This window comes from Ursus arctos, unplaced genomic scaffold (assembly GCF_023065955.2).
Source record: "Ursus arctos isolate Adak ecotype North America unplaced genomic scaffold, UrsArc2.0 scaffold_9, whole genome shotgun sequence".
NCBI lineage: Eukaryota > Metazoa > Chordata > Mammalia > Carnivora > Ursidae > Ursus > Ursus arctos.
Genome location: NW_026623111.1, coordinates 56,450,485 through 56,465,064, shown reverse-complemented (window position 1 = coordinate 56,465,064; position 14,580 = coordinate 56,450,485). Strand labels below are relative to the sequence as shown.

The 14,580-nt window shown below is 42.6% G+C and overlaps 1 protein-coding gene across 5 annotated transcripts in view; it reads left to right on the top strand.

The window, feature by feature from the left end:
• RASSF6 (Ras association domain family member 6) overlaps positions 1-14,580 on the top strand; it is a 54,476-nt gene that overhangs the window by 15,459 nt on the left and 24,437 nt on the right. For 4 of the 5 annotated variants that reach the window (XM_048211737.2, XM_057309649.1, XM_057309650.1 and 1 more), the window contains exons 3-4: positions 8,855-8,933; positions 13,251-13,390. In XM_048211737.2, coding sequence (XP_048067694.2) covers positions 8,855-8,933; positions 13,251-13,390 — 219 coding nt within the window. Of the gene's footprint in view, positions 1-8,854; positions 8,934-11,776; positions 11,990-13,250; positions 13,391-14,580 lie in introns of those variants that run through there. The other variant, XM_057309652.1, reaches the window with a different exon arrangement.

The following is a 14,580-nucleotide window of genomic DNA, read 5'->3' as shown; positions in this document are numbered from 1 at the left end:
TGTGTACCAGGAGAGCTCCTGTCTTTAGCTTCTGCTCAGGGACGTGGCCCCGAGGACCACCGACCACCTGCTGCATTTCAGACACTCTGGTAACAACCCCAGGGGTCCAAGAGGCTGCTGATGAATTAACAGCATAGACAGCTCATTCCCCCATCTGGAGGGAACGGGCCTCGGCCTGAGGAGACAGGTAGCCACCCTCAACAACCACAGAAGCCTCCAGCTGTTCGTACACAAAGGGTGTTATTTTACAGGCAGCCCGTGTCCGCTGCAAAAAAGACCAGAGTCGCGTGGCACACTTGTGTTTACTCGTCAGCTGGTTTGAAAAGTCTATGAGGCTTGGATTCGAAAAACCTGAAATGAAAGTTTAACACATGGGAGAATGAGAAGCAAGATCGCCGTATAAGCTACCTACCAAGCCAGGTGCTCCACTCCCTCTTCTCCACACCCAGCCCCGCAGCAAGTCCAGCTGGCTCCCCCTCCAGAAGCCAAGCCCGCCGCCCCATCCAGGCCAAGCCACCATTATCTCTTGCCTGGGGAGCTGCGGCGGCCTCCTCATGGGGAGGTCTGCTTCCATCCCCTGTCCCCATAGCCACTGCCCCCGGCAGCCGGCACAGCCAGCACGGCCCTTCACAGTGTGAGGCATCCTCCTGCTTGACGCCTCCAGGGTTCCTGTTACGGACTCCTTACCATGAGAGGGCTCTAAGGTCCAACGGGATCTGGCCTGGAGGTCCCTTAGACCCTCATCTTTAACCACTCTTCCCTTCTTTGTCTCCTCCGAACATGCCAAGCTTAGTCTTGTATTCAGGGCAATGCATCTCTTGCTTGGGACTCTCTCCTTGACTCTTCACATGGCTGGCTCCCTCCCATGCTTGTGCTTTCAGCGGAATATGTCAGTCCTCCTGAAGGCCCCTTCTGACATGTCCTCCACCACGCACTGTGTCACATGATCCTGTTCTCTGAGCACTTAGCCCCACGTCGAATTAGCCTATTTCTGATTTTGCTATTTTGTTTTCTTCTGTCTTCCTCCTACAGAAAGGAGGTCCCATCACTGCAGGGGCCTCATTGGCTGGATACCCTACAGAACCCCCAGCCTCTGTTACATTGTCTGTTACATAGTAACCCCTCGAATTTCCCTGATCATGCCTGAGTATGGAAATAGCCAACCTTGGAGCACTAAATCGGGACCTTAGTGTTTTGCCATGCGCTACTCTTAAATACTGTTTCATATCGAGGGGCAAAGTGATGACACCAGGGCTTCTCTTTAATGTACATGGCAGATTTCATGGTTATCTTGGTTAAAATACAGATTTTAATTTCTAACAAGATGCCTCCCGGGTGTTCAGACAACACTGCGGTAGGAGTCACTCTGAAATCTTGTGACAGACATAGTAACAGCCTCCCAGAGATGGTTACATCCTAACCCTCCGAACCTGCGAATATTTTATATTGCATGGCAAAGGGGAATTAAGATCACTAATCCACTGACCTTAAAACAGAGAGATTATCTAGAGAGGCCCAATGTAATCCCAAGGGTGTTTAAATATGGGAGAGGAGGTGAGCTCTGTGAGGACAGTCTGTGTCAGAGCAAGGCTGCTGAGCATGGTCATTGCGGGCTTTGAGATGGAAAGGGGGCCAGAGCCAAGGAATGTGGGCAGGCTCTGGAAATGAAAAAGCAAAAGGAAACAGGTAAATAGGGTCTCCTGTTCAGCCCTAACGCTATTCACACATGGGTAGCTGTTCTCTCCAAAACACCCAGCTGCAACAAGAAAAGGGACTATTTCATCAAAGTGTTTGTGGTTTCAAGTCCTTACTTTGCATTGGAATAGAAATATAAAAACCGGTGCTGATTTGTGAATAATATGAGGGCTGTGAACCAGAGACCGTATTTCCCCGTGTGTCAGGCCAGAGAAGACGGTTACAGAGCACAGACAGACTTCCTTCCTTCTTTCTTTCCTGTCCGCCAATTGCTCGGGCCGCCCCTAGGAATTCATCTGCTTATATAACAGAAACAGGGGCTGATCTGGGAGCAGCTCATTGTAGCCGCCAACTGGAACAATAGGTTGTGAATTTTTTTTAAAGCTTTTTCATAAAAATCTTTTAAAGCCCATCCCTAAAGGAAAAGAGAATAGATAAGTATCTTCCCTTATCTGAGGAAAACAGGCTGTGTGTTAAAATATCAAATACTGAGATTTACCCTTAGAAAGGGATTCTCTTAAAAATCACGCGTCGGGGGCGCCTGGGTGGCTCAGTCGGTTAAGCGTCTGCCTTCGGCTCAGGTCATGATCCCAGGGTCCTGGGATGAGCACCACATCAGGCTCCCTGCTCAGCGGGGTGCTCCCCCTTCTCCCTCTGCCTCTCCCCCTGCCTGTATTCTCTCTCAAAAGAATACATAAAATGTTCAAAAAAAAAATCAGATGTCAGATCTAGAGTGCAGGCCAGTTTTCTTTAGAAGCGCTGGCGTTTTGATGAATGATGCGCTCCTTTGCCTCTCCCTTTTTACCCCGTCTTTTAGGTCTTATCCACATCTACTGACATTATTCTGTATAGCGAAAGCCCCTCTCTTCAGTGGTAGAGTTCATCATCAAGAAACCACTTCGGGTGTTTTTCTTTGTTTTGTATCCACCAGCTAGCCATCACTTCAAGTTTCTTTGTAATACTACAAAATTATTCCTGAGCCTTTCATCCTTTTGCTCTCACCTGAGTTCTTGGGGTTGAGGACCTGAGAGAAGCTGACACTTCAATCCACTAAGGGCTCTGGGCCAGATTTGGCAGGGTTCACCAGGAAAAGATTTATACCCAGAAAATACAGAAGTCCGAAACGGCCGAAAGCAGCCGAGGGGTGCTTGTGCTGGAGGAGAGGCAAGTCTGGTTATACTCCCTTATTGAGTAGATTTATAGTGCAGTTCGTGCAACTCCCAGGTCCTTTTTATCAGTGAAGAGGGAGTTGGATCTCAGGACAGGCTGTTTGGAAGAACAAAGCAAATAATCACAGGCACCCTCATCCCGACCACCAGCAATAATTACTGATACTTTAGCAGAATTACTAGAAATGGTAGAAACCTTTCCTTTTTGACAAGGGCAGTCCCTTCAAAGGAAGTCAGGAGAAGTAGACAAATTTGAGGCTTCCCATTCATTTAGGGTGTGCGTTTTTGCTGCCATCTGATAGCCCTCCTCTTTCCGACTTTGCTGTTTTCAGACTGTGGAGCCCAACTCCTTCATTTGCAATGGAAATGCGAATAACCTACTTTGCCTGCTGAGGAAGGTCTCTATGCAAAGGTTGAAAGGCAGTCTTCTTTCTTTTTTTTTATTTTATTTTATTATTATTTTTTATTTTTAATGTTTTTTTATTACCGTCTTCTTTCTTCCTGTGAGCCAGGAGGGGAGGCCAAAGGCAAAAGGACCCGGAGCTGGAGCAGTTGGTAGGAGAGCAGCTGCAGAAGTTTGCCATTTTAATTCCAGGATTCAAGTTGACAGTAATGAAGGATAAAGTCGGTTAAGAGAATTCTGCTATTGTTTGCAGACATCACGCAGACGTCAGTAACATGAAATGACGCTTAGTCTTGGCAAATGGCTCTGTGATAAAGCTCTACTTACTCTTTTCTGTTGTCTTAGTTCCTGGTTCCACCTTTCCAAAGACACACAGGAGTTTCTATTACGTGTTTATGAAAGTAAAACTATGACGTTATAATGGCTTTCTGCACGTATCATATAAAGTTTGGGAAGTAGACAGAACTACAACCCATAAAATAGATCACCGTCTTGATTCCCAGCCCGTGGTCCCAGCTGGGCCACCTTGACATGCTTCATTCATAGTTATTTTATTAAAAACATAGTCAGCTTTAAATTCAGTTTTTTTAACCTCACACAAAATTGTTGATCTCATAGCTAAAATTAAACATGAGGAACAAAATCCACGTGTGTTGGGGGGAGGGGAAACTAAATGTATAAGACAGCAAATTAACATTTTTATTCTGCCTCAATTTTTTCATCTCTTTGAAGATACTCTTTCAGAAGTTTCAGGCTCCTGCTCGTAAACAGGGCAATACGCACAGCAGGAGGTCGTTTCTAATGCCACTGTCCCAGTGTGGTTCAGCTCTGCCTCATCTGAGCCCGGGCATGTTTCAGCAAGTCTCCACGAGGCGGAAGTCACATAAACTCAGGAAGCACAACCGTGGCCAGATATGCCCTCCGTGGCTAAGCTGGGTTGTATTTTTCTCTAGTTTCTTTCGTGTCACGTGGCAGCCTCAACAGTATTTCTGGTTTGCCTTTATTGGGTCCAAATAGTAAGAGTCACTAAGCCAAGAGTGGGACAGGGTTTTTGGTTTCCAGGAAAGGGATTGGGTATCCACTTCATTACACTGTATATCATTACTGAAACGAGAGCGGGAACTCTTCTTACAACTAATATTTGACATCCATTCTATCAATGGATGCAAGGCATAACTTGGTCCCATCCATCATGCTGTCCCGTGGCCATGAATATTACAGTCTTATAAGATCAAATAAAACTTGTTTCTTCCGGCCAGCTAAATAGCATGATAAGATTGAGGAACTCATTTCTTGCTAAGTCCATTATTCATGGCAGACGTCAGCGTGTGGGTAATTCCCATCTGCCGAGCAGCTGCAATTCAGGCCACAAAGTACAAAGTACACCTCAGCATTTTACAGCAAATTCTGGATCCACTGTTGCTCATAAAACCAAGCTGGGAGCCTTAAAGGAACAGGAGCCCTAGCCCTCTTCCGCATCCCTGCCCTGCACCTGTCTTTCCCATGTGAAGTCTCTTGTGGTTAGCACGCTTCATGAGCTGCTGTGAATAATTCTGGGTGTCCATCAGCCTCTATCAGGATCCGATCTCTGCACTGCCAGTGCACAGTGCCAGCTTCTGTCTTGAGAAGCTTATTCTTCTATCCCTTCGTTTAGTTAGAAGTCCAGTTTATATGGACGTTTGCCATTCTTCAGTTTTCTTAGAACACTTCCCGTATCAGGGTGCCTGGGTGGCTCAGTCAGTTAATCGGCTGCTTTTGGCTCGAGTCATGACCTCAGGGTCCTGGGATTAAGTCCCACATTGGGCACCCTACTCAGCAGGGAGTCTGTTTCTCCCTTTCCCTCTGCCCCTCCGCCCTGCTTGTGCGTGCACTTGCTCTCTCTCTCTCTCAACTAACTAACTAAATAAATCTTTAAAACACTATCCATATTATATACAGTTTGATGCTTTTTTAAAAACCTTGTTATATATTACGATGCAGTATTTCATGTTCCAAAAACCAAGCTATCAGAAAATCAATTTCTTATGTATCAAACATAAAATGTGTAAGCTGTTTGAACCTATGTCTATTTCTTGGGCATCCCTGTGGCTTCTAGACATCACAGATTTGTAAACTGAGAAGATTGGATGTGAAATCCATTTCTTATCACCCATTTTATAGCTCTGTTTGGGCGGCTGAAGAGTTACTTAGCAGTCTGACCGAGGCTAGGTGGGAAACATTTTGGTGGCTGAGAAGGAAAGGTGCACAGATGCTTGTTTCCTTTCATGAGGGGAAGAAGGTCCATATGTGACATTTAAGGGGATTCAAAAAATCTGTTACAATCACCATCGACAGGGAAGAGTGTATATTAAATCACTGCCCCCTTTCCTGACTAGGGACCACCTAGACAAGGCTTTTGTGATTACCTTTGGACATTCTAAATCATGTAATCCTTATACTTATTTTGGGGCCCATCTAGACCTCATTCCCTTCTGTACCTGTAGGACACTTGAGCTCCTTTCCATGGAACACAGCCTTGCTCCGCTTCTCCATCCTGGTACTGTTGCAATAGTCCCACCCATTTCTCTGCTTCCATCTTGTCCTGAAATCTGTCTCCTGTACATTCCCTAGTGGCCCTGATCATCATGTCTTTCTTTTGCCTAGAACGTTCAGTAGCTGCACCCTGCCTGCAGGGTAGAATTTTAAGCTTCTTAAAATGGCTCACGAGGTTCCTACTCGTTTCTCCGGCTCATTGCTCACCAGTCCCCATTTGCATGTTCCACTTTTAGATCCCGACATGCTGAGCTTTCTCCACAAAAACTGTAGGCACAGCTCCATGTCCTTGTGAACGTTCTCTTTGCCTGGTAAGCTCCTCACACTCCTTGTGTCTAATTCCCCCCGTCCAGAGTTCACTGTAGGCAGCGTCTATGCTTGAAGCTCTCATCCAACCTCAGAGTATGACCGAACTTCTTGACTGGGCTCGCACGGTGGCTGATGAATGCATGAGTAAACAGCCATTTGCTATTAGAGGACACAGGCAGACACATGATCAACTCGACAATCACTCTTCACGTCCTTGTGCCTCCAGTGCCAACAAGTCAGACTAACGTGTTGCAGGCTAGGTTTTATTAGCCGTGTTATAGTGGACCCATTGTTTCATCCGATACACAAAAAATTCATCTCCAGAAGTTCCTCTGGTAAGGTATATACAATTAAAACGTAATCATGTTTTCAAATTTGCAACGTATTCACCTTTGCTATAGTTGTTTACATAACTTGTGAGCTTTTTTCTCCTAATTCCTCACTTTATCCCAACACTTCATCTTAGTAAGCTCTACTACTCTTCCACACTCTGGAATCCTTCAAAGTGCCATTAGTATTCAGGCAGAACGATCCTGCCTGTGTTAAGAAAAATATGATCAACTTCTGTGGTATTCACTACTGCGTGTTATAATTGGAAGGGGTTGGCTGACTTTCTCTGTAAAGGGCCAGATAATACATATTTTAGGCTTTGTGGGTCATGTGGTTTCTGACACAACTACTCAACTCTGCACTTACAGCAGGAACGCAACCACAGACAATAAGCAAACAAATTTGTGTGGCTACATTATAATAAAATTTCATTAATAAACACACACAGCTCAGGACCACCGTGTGCTGACTCCCTGGGTCATCTGGGGACTTATTTCTGTGGAAGAAGATTTAGTCAGGTTCTGTTCAGGTACAGAAACATTTTCTAAATGGCTTGATCCCAGAGAATATCTTCTAATTATACATGGTCCTGAAGTAAATGCTTTGAAGGATACTTGTACCATATCTTATTGTGCAGTTTTATCAGAAAAGGAAGCTGAGGGAATAAGATTATATAAAAATTCATTTGCCTTAATAACAACTCTCACAGCTCAGCATTTCAGGAGTTGCATCCCAAGTGAACCAGAAATTTCTATATGCTGCCTTGGTACTCAATAATGAGAGCTATAAAAGTGTTCATGTTCCTTACCAGTACAATCGTTTTTAGGAAATATCCCACAGTAATGACTCTAAGGGAGCAAGTCCCTTGTGTGTGCAATGATATTTAGAGCAGAAATATTCATTAACGCTGAAATTCTGAAGTAACTCGGTTGGAGATGGAACCATAACATGGAGGCATTCTGAAGAATTTTTTAATGTGGTGATTGTGTGAAGTGCATAGAACCTTGGAAGAGTGCACATTAAAATTACAAGGCCAGATGGAAAGAGTACGTTTCCATGATCTCAAGCATAGAAATCAATATGCATGAATTCTGTCATTCAGTATTCAATAAGTATTTATTGATTAAGAGCTTGCTATGAACAAGTCTCTGCTCTAGCACTGGGAAGACAATAATGAATAAAACAGAGCAAAATTCCTGCCCTCGTAGAGCCAGTATTCTTATGGGAGGGAGACAGATTTTGAGGATCAAAAGAATTTAAACAAATGATAGACTTGGAAATTTAATATGAGATTTCTCCCCATTAAACTGCTTATATAAAAAAGTTTTCCCCCCCTTTATTTGGTATGTTTCATTTTTTAGGAATAAGAATTTCTTCGATAGTTTCATTCAATGGGTGTTCATAGAGTTCTTACTATGTGCCAAACACTGTTCCAGGCACATGGAATATAGAGCAAACAGAACACACAAGCTCTTCTATTCTCGTGGAGCTATGGTCTGGTGAGAGAGACTGAATATAAGACAAATAAGTAAAATATACGCAGGTTAGAGGTGACAAAGGGGCAGAGGTAAGAAAGCAGGGTATGAATGTTAGAAGAAGGCAAACCTTTAGATTGAGTGGTCAGGAAGGACTCCTTGACAATGTGAATTCTGAGTAAAGAGTTAAAGAAAATGTGTAAACAGTGTGACACTGGGTGAGGGGTAAGAGGAGAGGTCATTCTGAATAGGGGGATCAGCAAGTGCAAAGGCCCTGAGGTGAGAATGTTCCTGAATACTCAAGGAACAGTAAGGAGGCCAGTGGCTAGACTGTAGTGAGTGAAAGAAAGAATAATAGGAAATGAGATCAAAGGGAAACAGAAGACCAGATTGTATCTGGCCTTTTAAGTCATTGGAAGGATGTTGGCTTTTATCCTGAATAAAGTTCTGAGCCAAAGAGAGAGATGATCAAATTTGCATTAAAATAATACCTTCTGTTACAACAGACTGCAGATGCAGGAAGCTTTTAGGAGACTGTCGCAGTAATCCAGGTGAGAGAAGATGGCCCGGACCAGTAGGTTAGTTAGGGAGGGTAAGGATCTTAGGCTGTGGGGGTGCAGGGGAAGGAGAGAGGAGGGGCAGGAACCAATATTCCCACTGCCAGAGCCCACCTGCCACAAAGGATAAGTAACTCGGGAGCAGTGACCATTTCCGAACTGTTACTATACCCCGGGTAGGAAGCACGATGTCAGGCACATACTAGGCACTTAATTTAGGCTGAGCAAATGTTGCAAAACCAAAAAGAAATGTGAAACCAGATCTCTATTTTGTGGCTGTCTCCTGTCACCGTTTCTATCTCATACCTCTATGAACTGAATGCACTATTATTGCCTCTTACTGTTAAAGAGCCTGATTGTAACCAAATGTAACTTCTTTTTTAGGGAACAACTTAATTCTTTATTGAAGACCTATAACATTTTTTATGGGAACCAGAAAAATCTGCATATTTTATACGGACAGGTAAGCCCATCAAAGAAATACAACACAGTTTGATTCACAGAAAGAAATTCCATAAAAGTATAGAGGAATCAGGATGAGTTGGAGTCCCTAGTCTAGCAGCACAAGTGGACTGGAAAAACAGGTGAACCTTTGACTCGATCATGATTTTTATTTTTAGACTATATCACAAGATTCCAGTCCTGGAACATGTGACTTTTTAAGCAATTTTGGAGATAGGAAAACATTTAAAAATAATTATAATGACCTATTTACTTTCTATTTTAAAACAGTGTATAAATAAATATCTTTTGCATAGCAAAAATCTATCATAATACTTTGTGACAAATGTACCAGAACGTGTAGAGAAAGTGGTGTCATCCCACGGTGACATCATTTGTAACGGAGAAAATTTGAAGCTATCTTAAGTCTATACTGATGGGGGGTTGCTCGAATAAATATGACATAGGCTGTAACATAGTTTGATTTGGTTGTTAAAATGAATCAGTTAGATTCCAATGGATGTGTACTATGTTATAATAACAAATTTTAAAATGTGAAAGAAACAATTCAGAAAAGTCCTGAAGCTAGAAAGCATTTTTAGGAGTGCAAATGGTAGGCTGTTGTACAAACCGGCCTTAGATTTTTCTTTTCTTCCTCTTCTCCTTTGAATGCTTCATTCTCCACATGTCTCTCCACTCAGTCTTATATTCTAATGGAGCTCACTTCACCTCTTTTCAATATCTTCCTGGTCCCAGGAAACCTTAGACTTTTCTATCGCTGATTCAAATCTTCAAATTCGATGGTCGAGCATTGACTTCAGGCCACTGTGATTTGGCTTAAAACTGCCATTGGGACAGAAGGAAACTTACAAACCACTCTGGCCTTTACTAGAGAAGTTAAATGATTTAGCTCGATTGAATATTTCAGTTACCTTCCCAAATATAATAGATAGAAGAAGGAGATAACTAATCTCTTTACAAAGAAATGGGCATAATTTTAAATTATTTCAATAATGTCCTATATCTTTGATCTCTACTATATGTAATTGTAAAGATAATTAAAGAAAATGTAAGAACAGGTCAAAACTTAAAAAAAATTATTGTTTATATTTTACTTAAAGTTTCTACAAAATTCATAATGTTGATATTTATTTCCTTTAGGAAAATGTTTGAATTTTGACATAATGAACTTATAATTTGAGACATGTTCTTTCCAGTTCTATGAACAGTGTTCAATTTATAATACAAAAGTCATTTAATTTTCAAAAATTACATGAAGTAACTTAATCTTTCCATCTTTACTCACTGGTCAATAAAGTTAGAATTCAGAATTTTCTAAATATCCTTGGTTACCATAACAGACACTGTTCAAAGCTACGAATATGTAGCTTTCTTTTTTTTTTAAAGATTTTATTTATTTATGTGACAGAGAGACAGCCAGCCAGAGAGGGAACACAGCAGGGGAGTGGGAGAGGAAGAAGCAGGCTCTTAGCAGAGGAGCCCCGATGTGGGACTCGATCCCGGAACGCCGGGATCACGCCCCGAGCCGAAGGCAGACGCTTAACGACTGTGCTACCCAGGCGCCCCAATATGTAGCTTTCTTAATCTCTGGTTAATTAAGCAAATATTGATTGTCTACCATGTAGCTTCTAGACCATGCTGCAGATAGAGCAGTGAAGAAACTGGACAGAATGTCCTGCCTTTATGCTGCTTACATTATAGTAGACAGATAAGATACAAAATATACAATATATCCAAATGGTAATAAAGGCTGTGGACAGCAGCAAGGCAGGGAAGAGGGCTCAGGGATCTAAGTGGGGTGGGGGAAGAGGAGCATTTGACCGAAGACTCTGAAGGATGTGAAGAGGCCAACTTTGCAGAAGTCCGTGGGACACACATTCCGGACAGAGACAGCAGCCAGAGTAAGGGGCCAGAGCCTGGCTAGGGTAATTGAAGTAGAGCCGGGGAGCCGGTAGAGCAGGGATCCTAAGAGAACGGGGCATGAGCAGACAAAGCAGCTAGAGACGTAACTGTGAAAGGAAAGCACCAGAGAGTGTGGGTCTTGTAGAGCATTGTGAAGACCTTCGTACGTGCTTGGAAGGAGATGGAAAGCCAAAGGGAGTTTTGTGTAAAACAGGGACATTATCTAAAAGGATTCATTTTAAAAGGATCTCTCTAGCAATGGGGAGTATAGCAAAGGGCAAGAAAAGAATGGGAAAGAAAGCTCTTGCAATATTCCAGGCAAACAATGACGGTGGGGTGGGCCGGGATCATGGTAGTGGACACAGTGAGTGTGGTCACATTAGGGATATATGTTTAAGGTGGAGCTAATAGGATTTGCTAATGCTTTGGTTGTTGAGTTCAAAAGAAAGATTAAAATTCCTGGCCTGAGCAACTGGAAGGATAAGGGTACTATTTGCCAAAATGGGAGCAACTTGGAGAAGGAAATATTCATGGGAGAAAGATCCTGAGTTAATCAGGAAGATATTAAATTGGATGTCAGGTAGGCAACTGGAAGACTGGAGTTCAGGGGGAAGGTTTGGGCTGGAAATATAAAGTCGGAAGCGTTTAGTTTAGAGACGGCATAGGGGGATCCTTGAGATCACCAAGAATGGTGGGTAGATCTAGAAGAGAAGAGGCCTACGGATTCAGACGAGATTAAGTAAGCGTACCCAAGCCCTCTGTGATAACTTATTTAGTTAATCTCGAAAGAAATGCTTTGTGAAATTAAAAAATATTCTGATATTCCTTACATGAGAAAACCTAGCATTGTGTGATAGTAGTTTGGGGTATTTCTTTTTGAAAGCAAGAATTTAATAATCTCAGAAGAGTATTCTGTGATTGATTGATTGATTTTGCTGTCAGGGATTAATTGGAGTACAATTAAACGAAGAAGGGATGCTATACATCAGTAAGGAAAACGTAGGACCTGCATCGCGTAGTGCCACTTCAGAGGCCAGATTATGCTTGGTCGGGTGTTAAAAACAACCGACTGGTAACCTGATCTCTCAGTACGCTGAACCCCGGAACTCAAAAGTGGGAGAAAGAGCACGACTTTGTTTCAGGAGTGACTCGAAAGTAAGTTTATCAGCCAAAGAAATAATAAGCAATACTACTTATTGAGCACTTATTAAATGTCGGGTCTTATGAATTAGGGGTTATTATGACGTCAGTCTGTTCTTCAGAAGCAGCCGGTTTAAATGTGCTCAGCATCTCATCCAAGGTCACACAGCGGGGAGGTGGCAGAGCCAGGGTTCAAACACAGGTCTGTCTGATTCCAGAGTCTGGAGTTTTCATTACCCTCTCAAATAAAAATGGAGTCATTTACATTTTCTAATAATTGATTTTTCATAAGAATAGTAGTCACTGGATGTTATAGTTGTTACTGGAGAGTTGGAATAGGACTCTTCCTATTTTCTATATTTTTTTGAAATTTCTATAATGACAACATGTTACTTTAATAACAGAAAGGCTTTTACATAGACAAGAGAAAAATTGGTTACAAAATAAGTTCTATGGAAATATACTTTGGTATTAATATCTACACCCACAGAATAAGTAAGTGTTCACAGTCCGTGTTGGCATGGAATTTCCTTCTTTCGTTATATTTCCAACTTAAAAATTAGTCAAATGCTCTTGACTTTTTTCAAATAAATAATTTCTGTTATACATTTAACACTGCTTTCTTACCTTTTTCACTCATTCTGCATAATAATTTTGTGAGTTAAAATTTCCTGTTCAGAAATGAGGAAGCAGCCACTAAGTCTCTGAAAAGCTGCTCTTCTGATTTCTAGTTCAGTATAGTGTTTAGTTCTGCTTTATTTTGAAGAGAACAGAATTAATTAAACTTCCAGTTCATTGAAGAATCGTGGAGTTCAGAAAGCATTTTAACATACTATGCCCTCTTGTGGGCATGTCATTACCATTACGACTTACTTGGCTAGTTACAGCTGTTTCCGAAAATGAAGTATTTTTTTTTAAAGATTTTATTTATTTATTTGACAGAGAGAGAGACAGCCAGCGAGAGAGGGAACACAAGCAGGGGGAGTGGGAGAGGAAGAAGCAGGCTCATAGCGGAGGAGCCCGATGTGGGGCTCGATCCCATAACGCCGGGATCACACCCTGAGCCGAAGGCAGACGCTTAACCGCTGTGCCACCCAGGCGCCCCCGAAAATGAAGTATTTTGAGGATAAATTGAAAAGCCAAACAACCTCACTGGGGAATTTATTTTTGTCTATTAAGATGTCTTATAGACTTGAGTTCTATATTTTCAGTTAAAAGATTTGCCTTCTGTAAATATTACAAAAACCATGTTTGAGATGATTGGTTTCTTCCCCAGACAGAAGATGGAGAACCAATTGTTGAAGGAATGTTGGACATTTCCTGGGGAGTAAAACGGCCTATACAACTGAAAATCCAAGATGAGAAGCAAATCCCTTCTTTTACTAAGGTGAAGTCACCAGATGTCTTTTCCAAAAGGTAAGCTGTCTTTCATGTGTTACCTCCTTAAAAGATCAACCTCATATTTACTTCTTTTTATTGTGTGGACTCTGAAAGATGGGAGCTCGAATGCCCATAACAGGATCTCATCTGATCCCCAGCAACTCTGTGAAGTAGGTATTCAGAACCTGGGGTTCTGAGAGGTTGGGTAATTTGTGCAAAATCTCCAAATACCATGTAGCAGACCTCAGGTCTACCTCTCTGCTGTGTTGCTTCTCTCCTGGAAGACTGAATTCCTTTTTTTTTTTTTTAAAGATTTTATTTATTTATTCGACAGAGAGAGAGACAGCCAGCGAGAGAGGGAACACAAGCAGGGGAGTGGGAGAGGAAGAAGCAGGCTCACAGCGGAGGAGCCTGATGTGGGGCTCGATCCCACAACGCCGGGATCACGCCCTGAGCCAAAGGCAGACACTTAACCGCTGTGCCACCCAGGCGCCCCGAATTCCTTTGTTAGGAAGGAGAAAATATAAAGGCAAGATTCCATTAGGCTTGGCCTGGTCACGGAAACGGGGGATAAAATGTAAATTTCTCCTCTCCTTGGAACAGAGGGCTCTTGGTGCTTTCTGGAAGGGAGCTTTAATTATGTGCCACCTGATTGTCCTGATCCTGCTCAACAGGGCACGGCAAAGTGCCCTTGAAGCTCGGTAACTGCACAAGACTGTTCTCTGTGTGGGTTTATGCAACCGTACCCTGAATACAAAAGTTGGGCTCATTTTTTTTGTTATCCTTTGTAGTTTTTAGAAAAATAAATATTCCCAGAAGGAATCATACATGTCATTTTTTTTTTCTTTTTTCTTCCTTCTTCCCTACTTTCCGTCCTTTCTAATCCTGAACTTTCCCACTCATCTTCCTAGCGTGTATATGTGGAGGTACCAAGCCTTCTCCTTACCCATCCTGCTGTCTATTAACATCTGTACCTGGATGGGCTGGAGTTTTAGGAAGAGAGGATGATGAGAGAGCCAGGACCTTGTCCTCAATCTGGTCTTCAGCCATAAGCAAGGAGAACCCAAGTATCACCTTGAGGGAAGCCCCACTTTTGCTTTGGGAAAAACACAGACACCCCACTCTGATGTGCACGTGGCCAGTTTGCTCAAACATGATGCTCCGGCGGTTCTGAACAGTTTGTAATCCCCTACACGTACCATGCAGCAGCTGCTTACTTTCCTGCC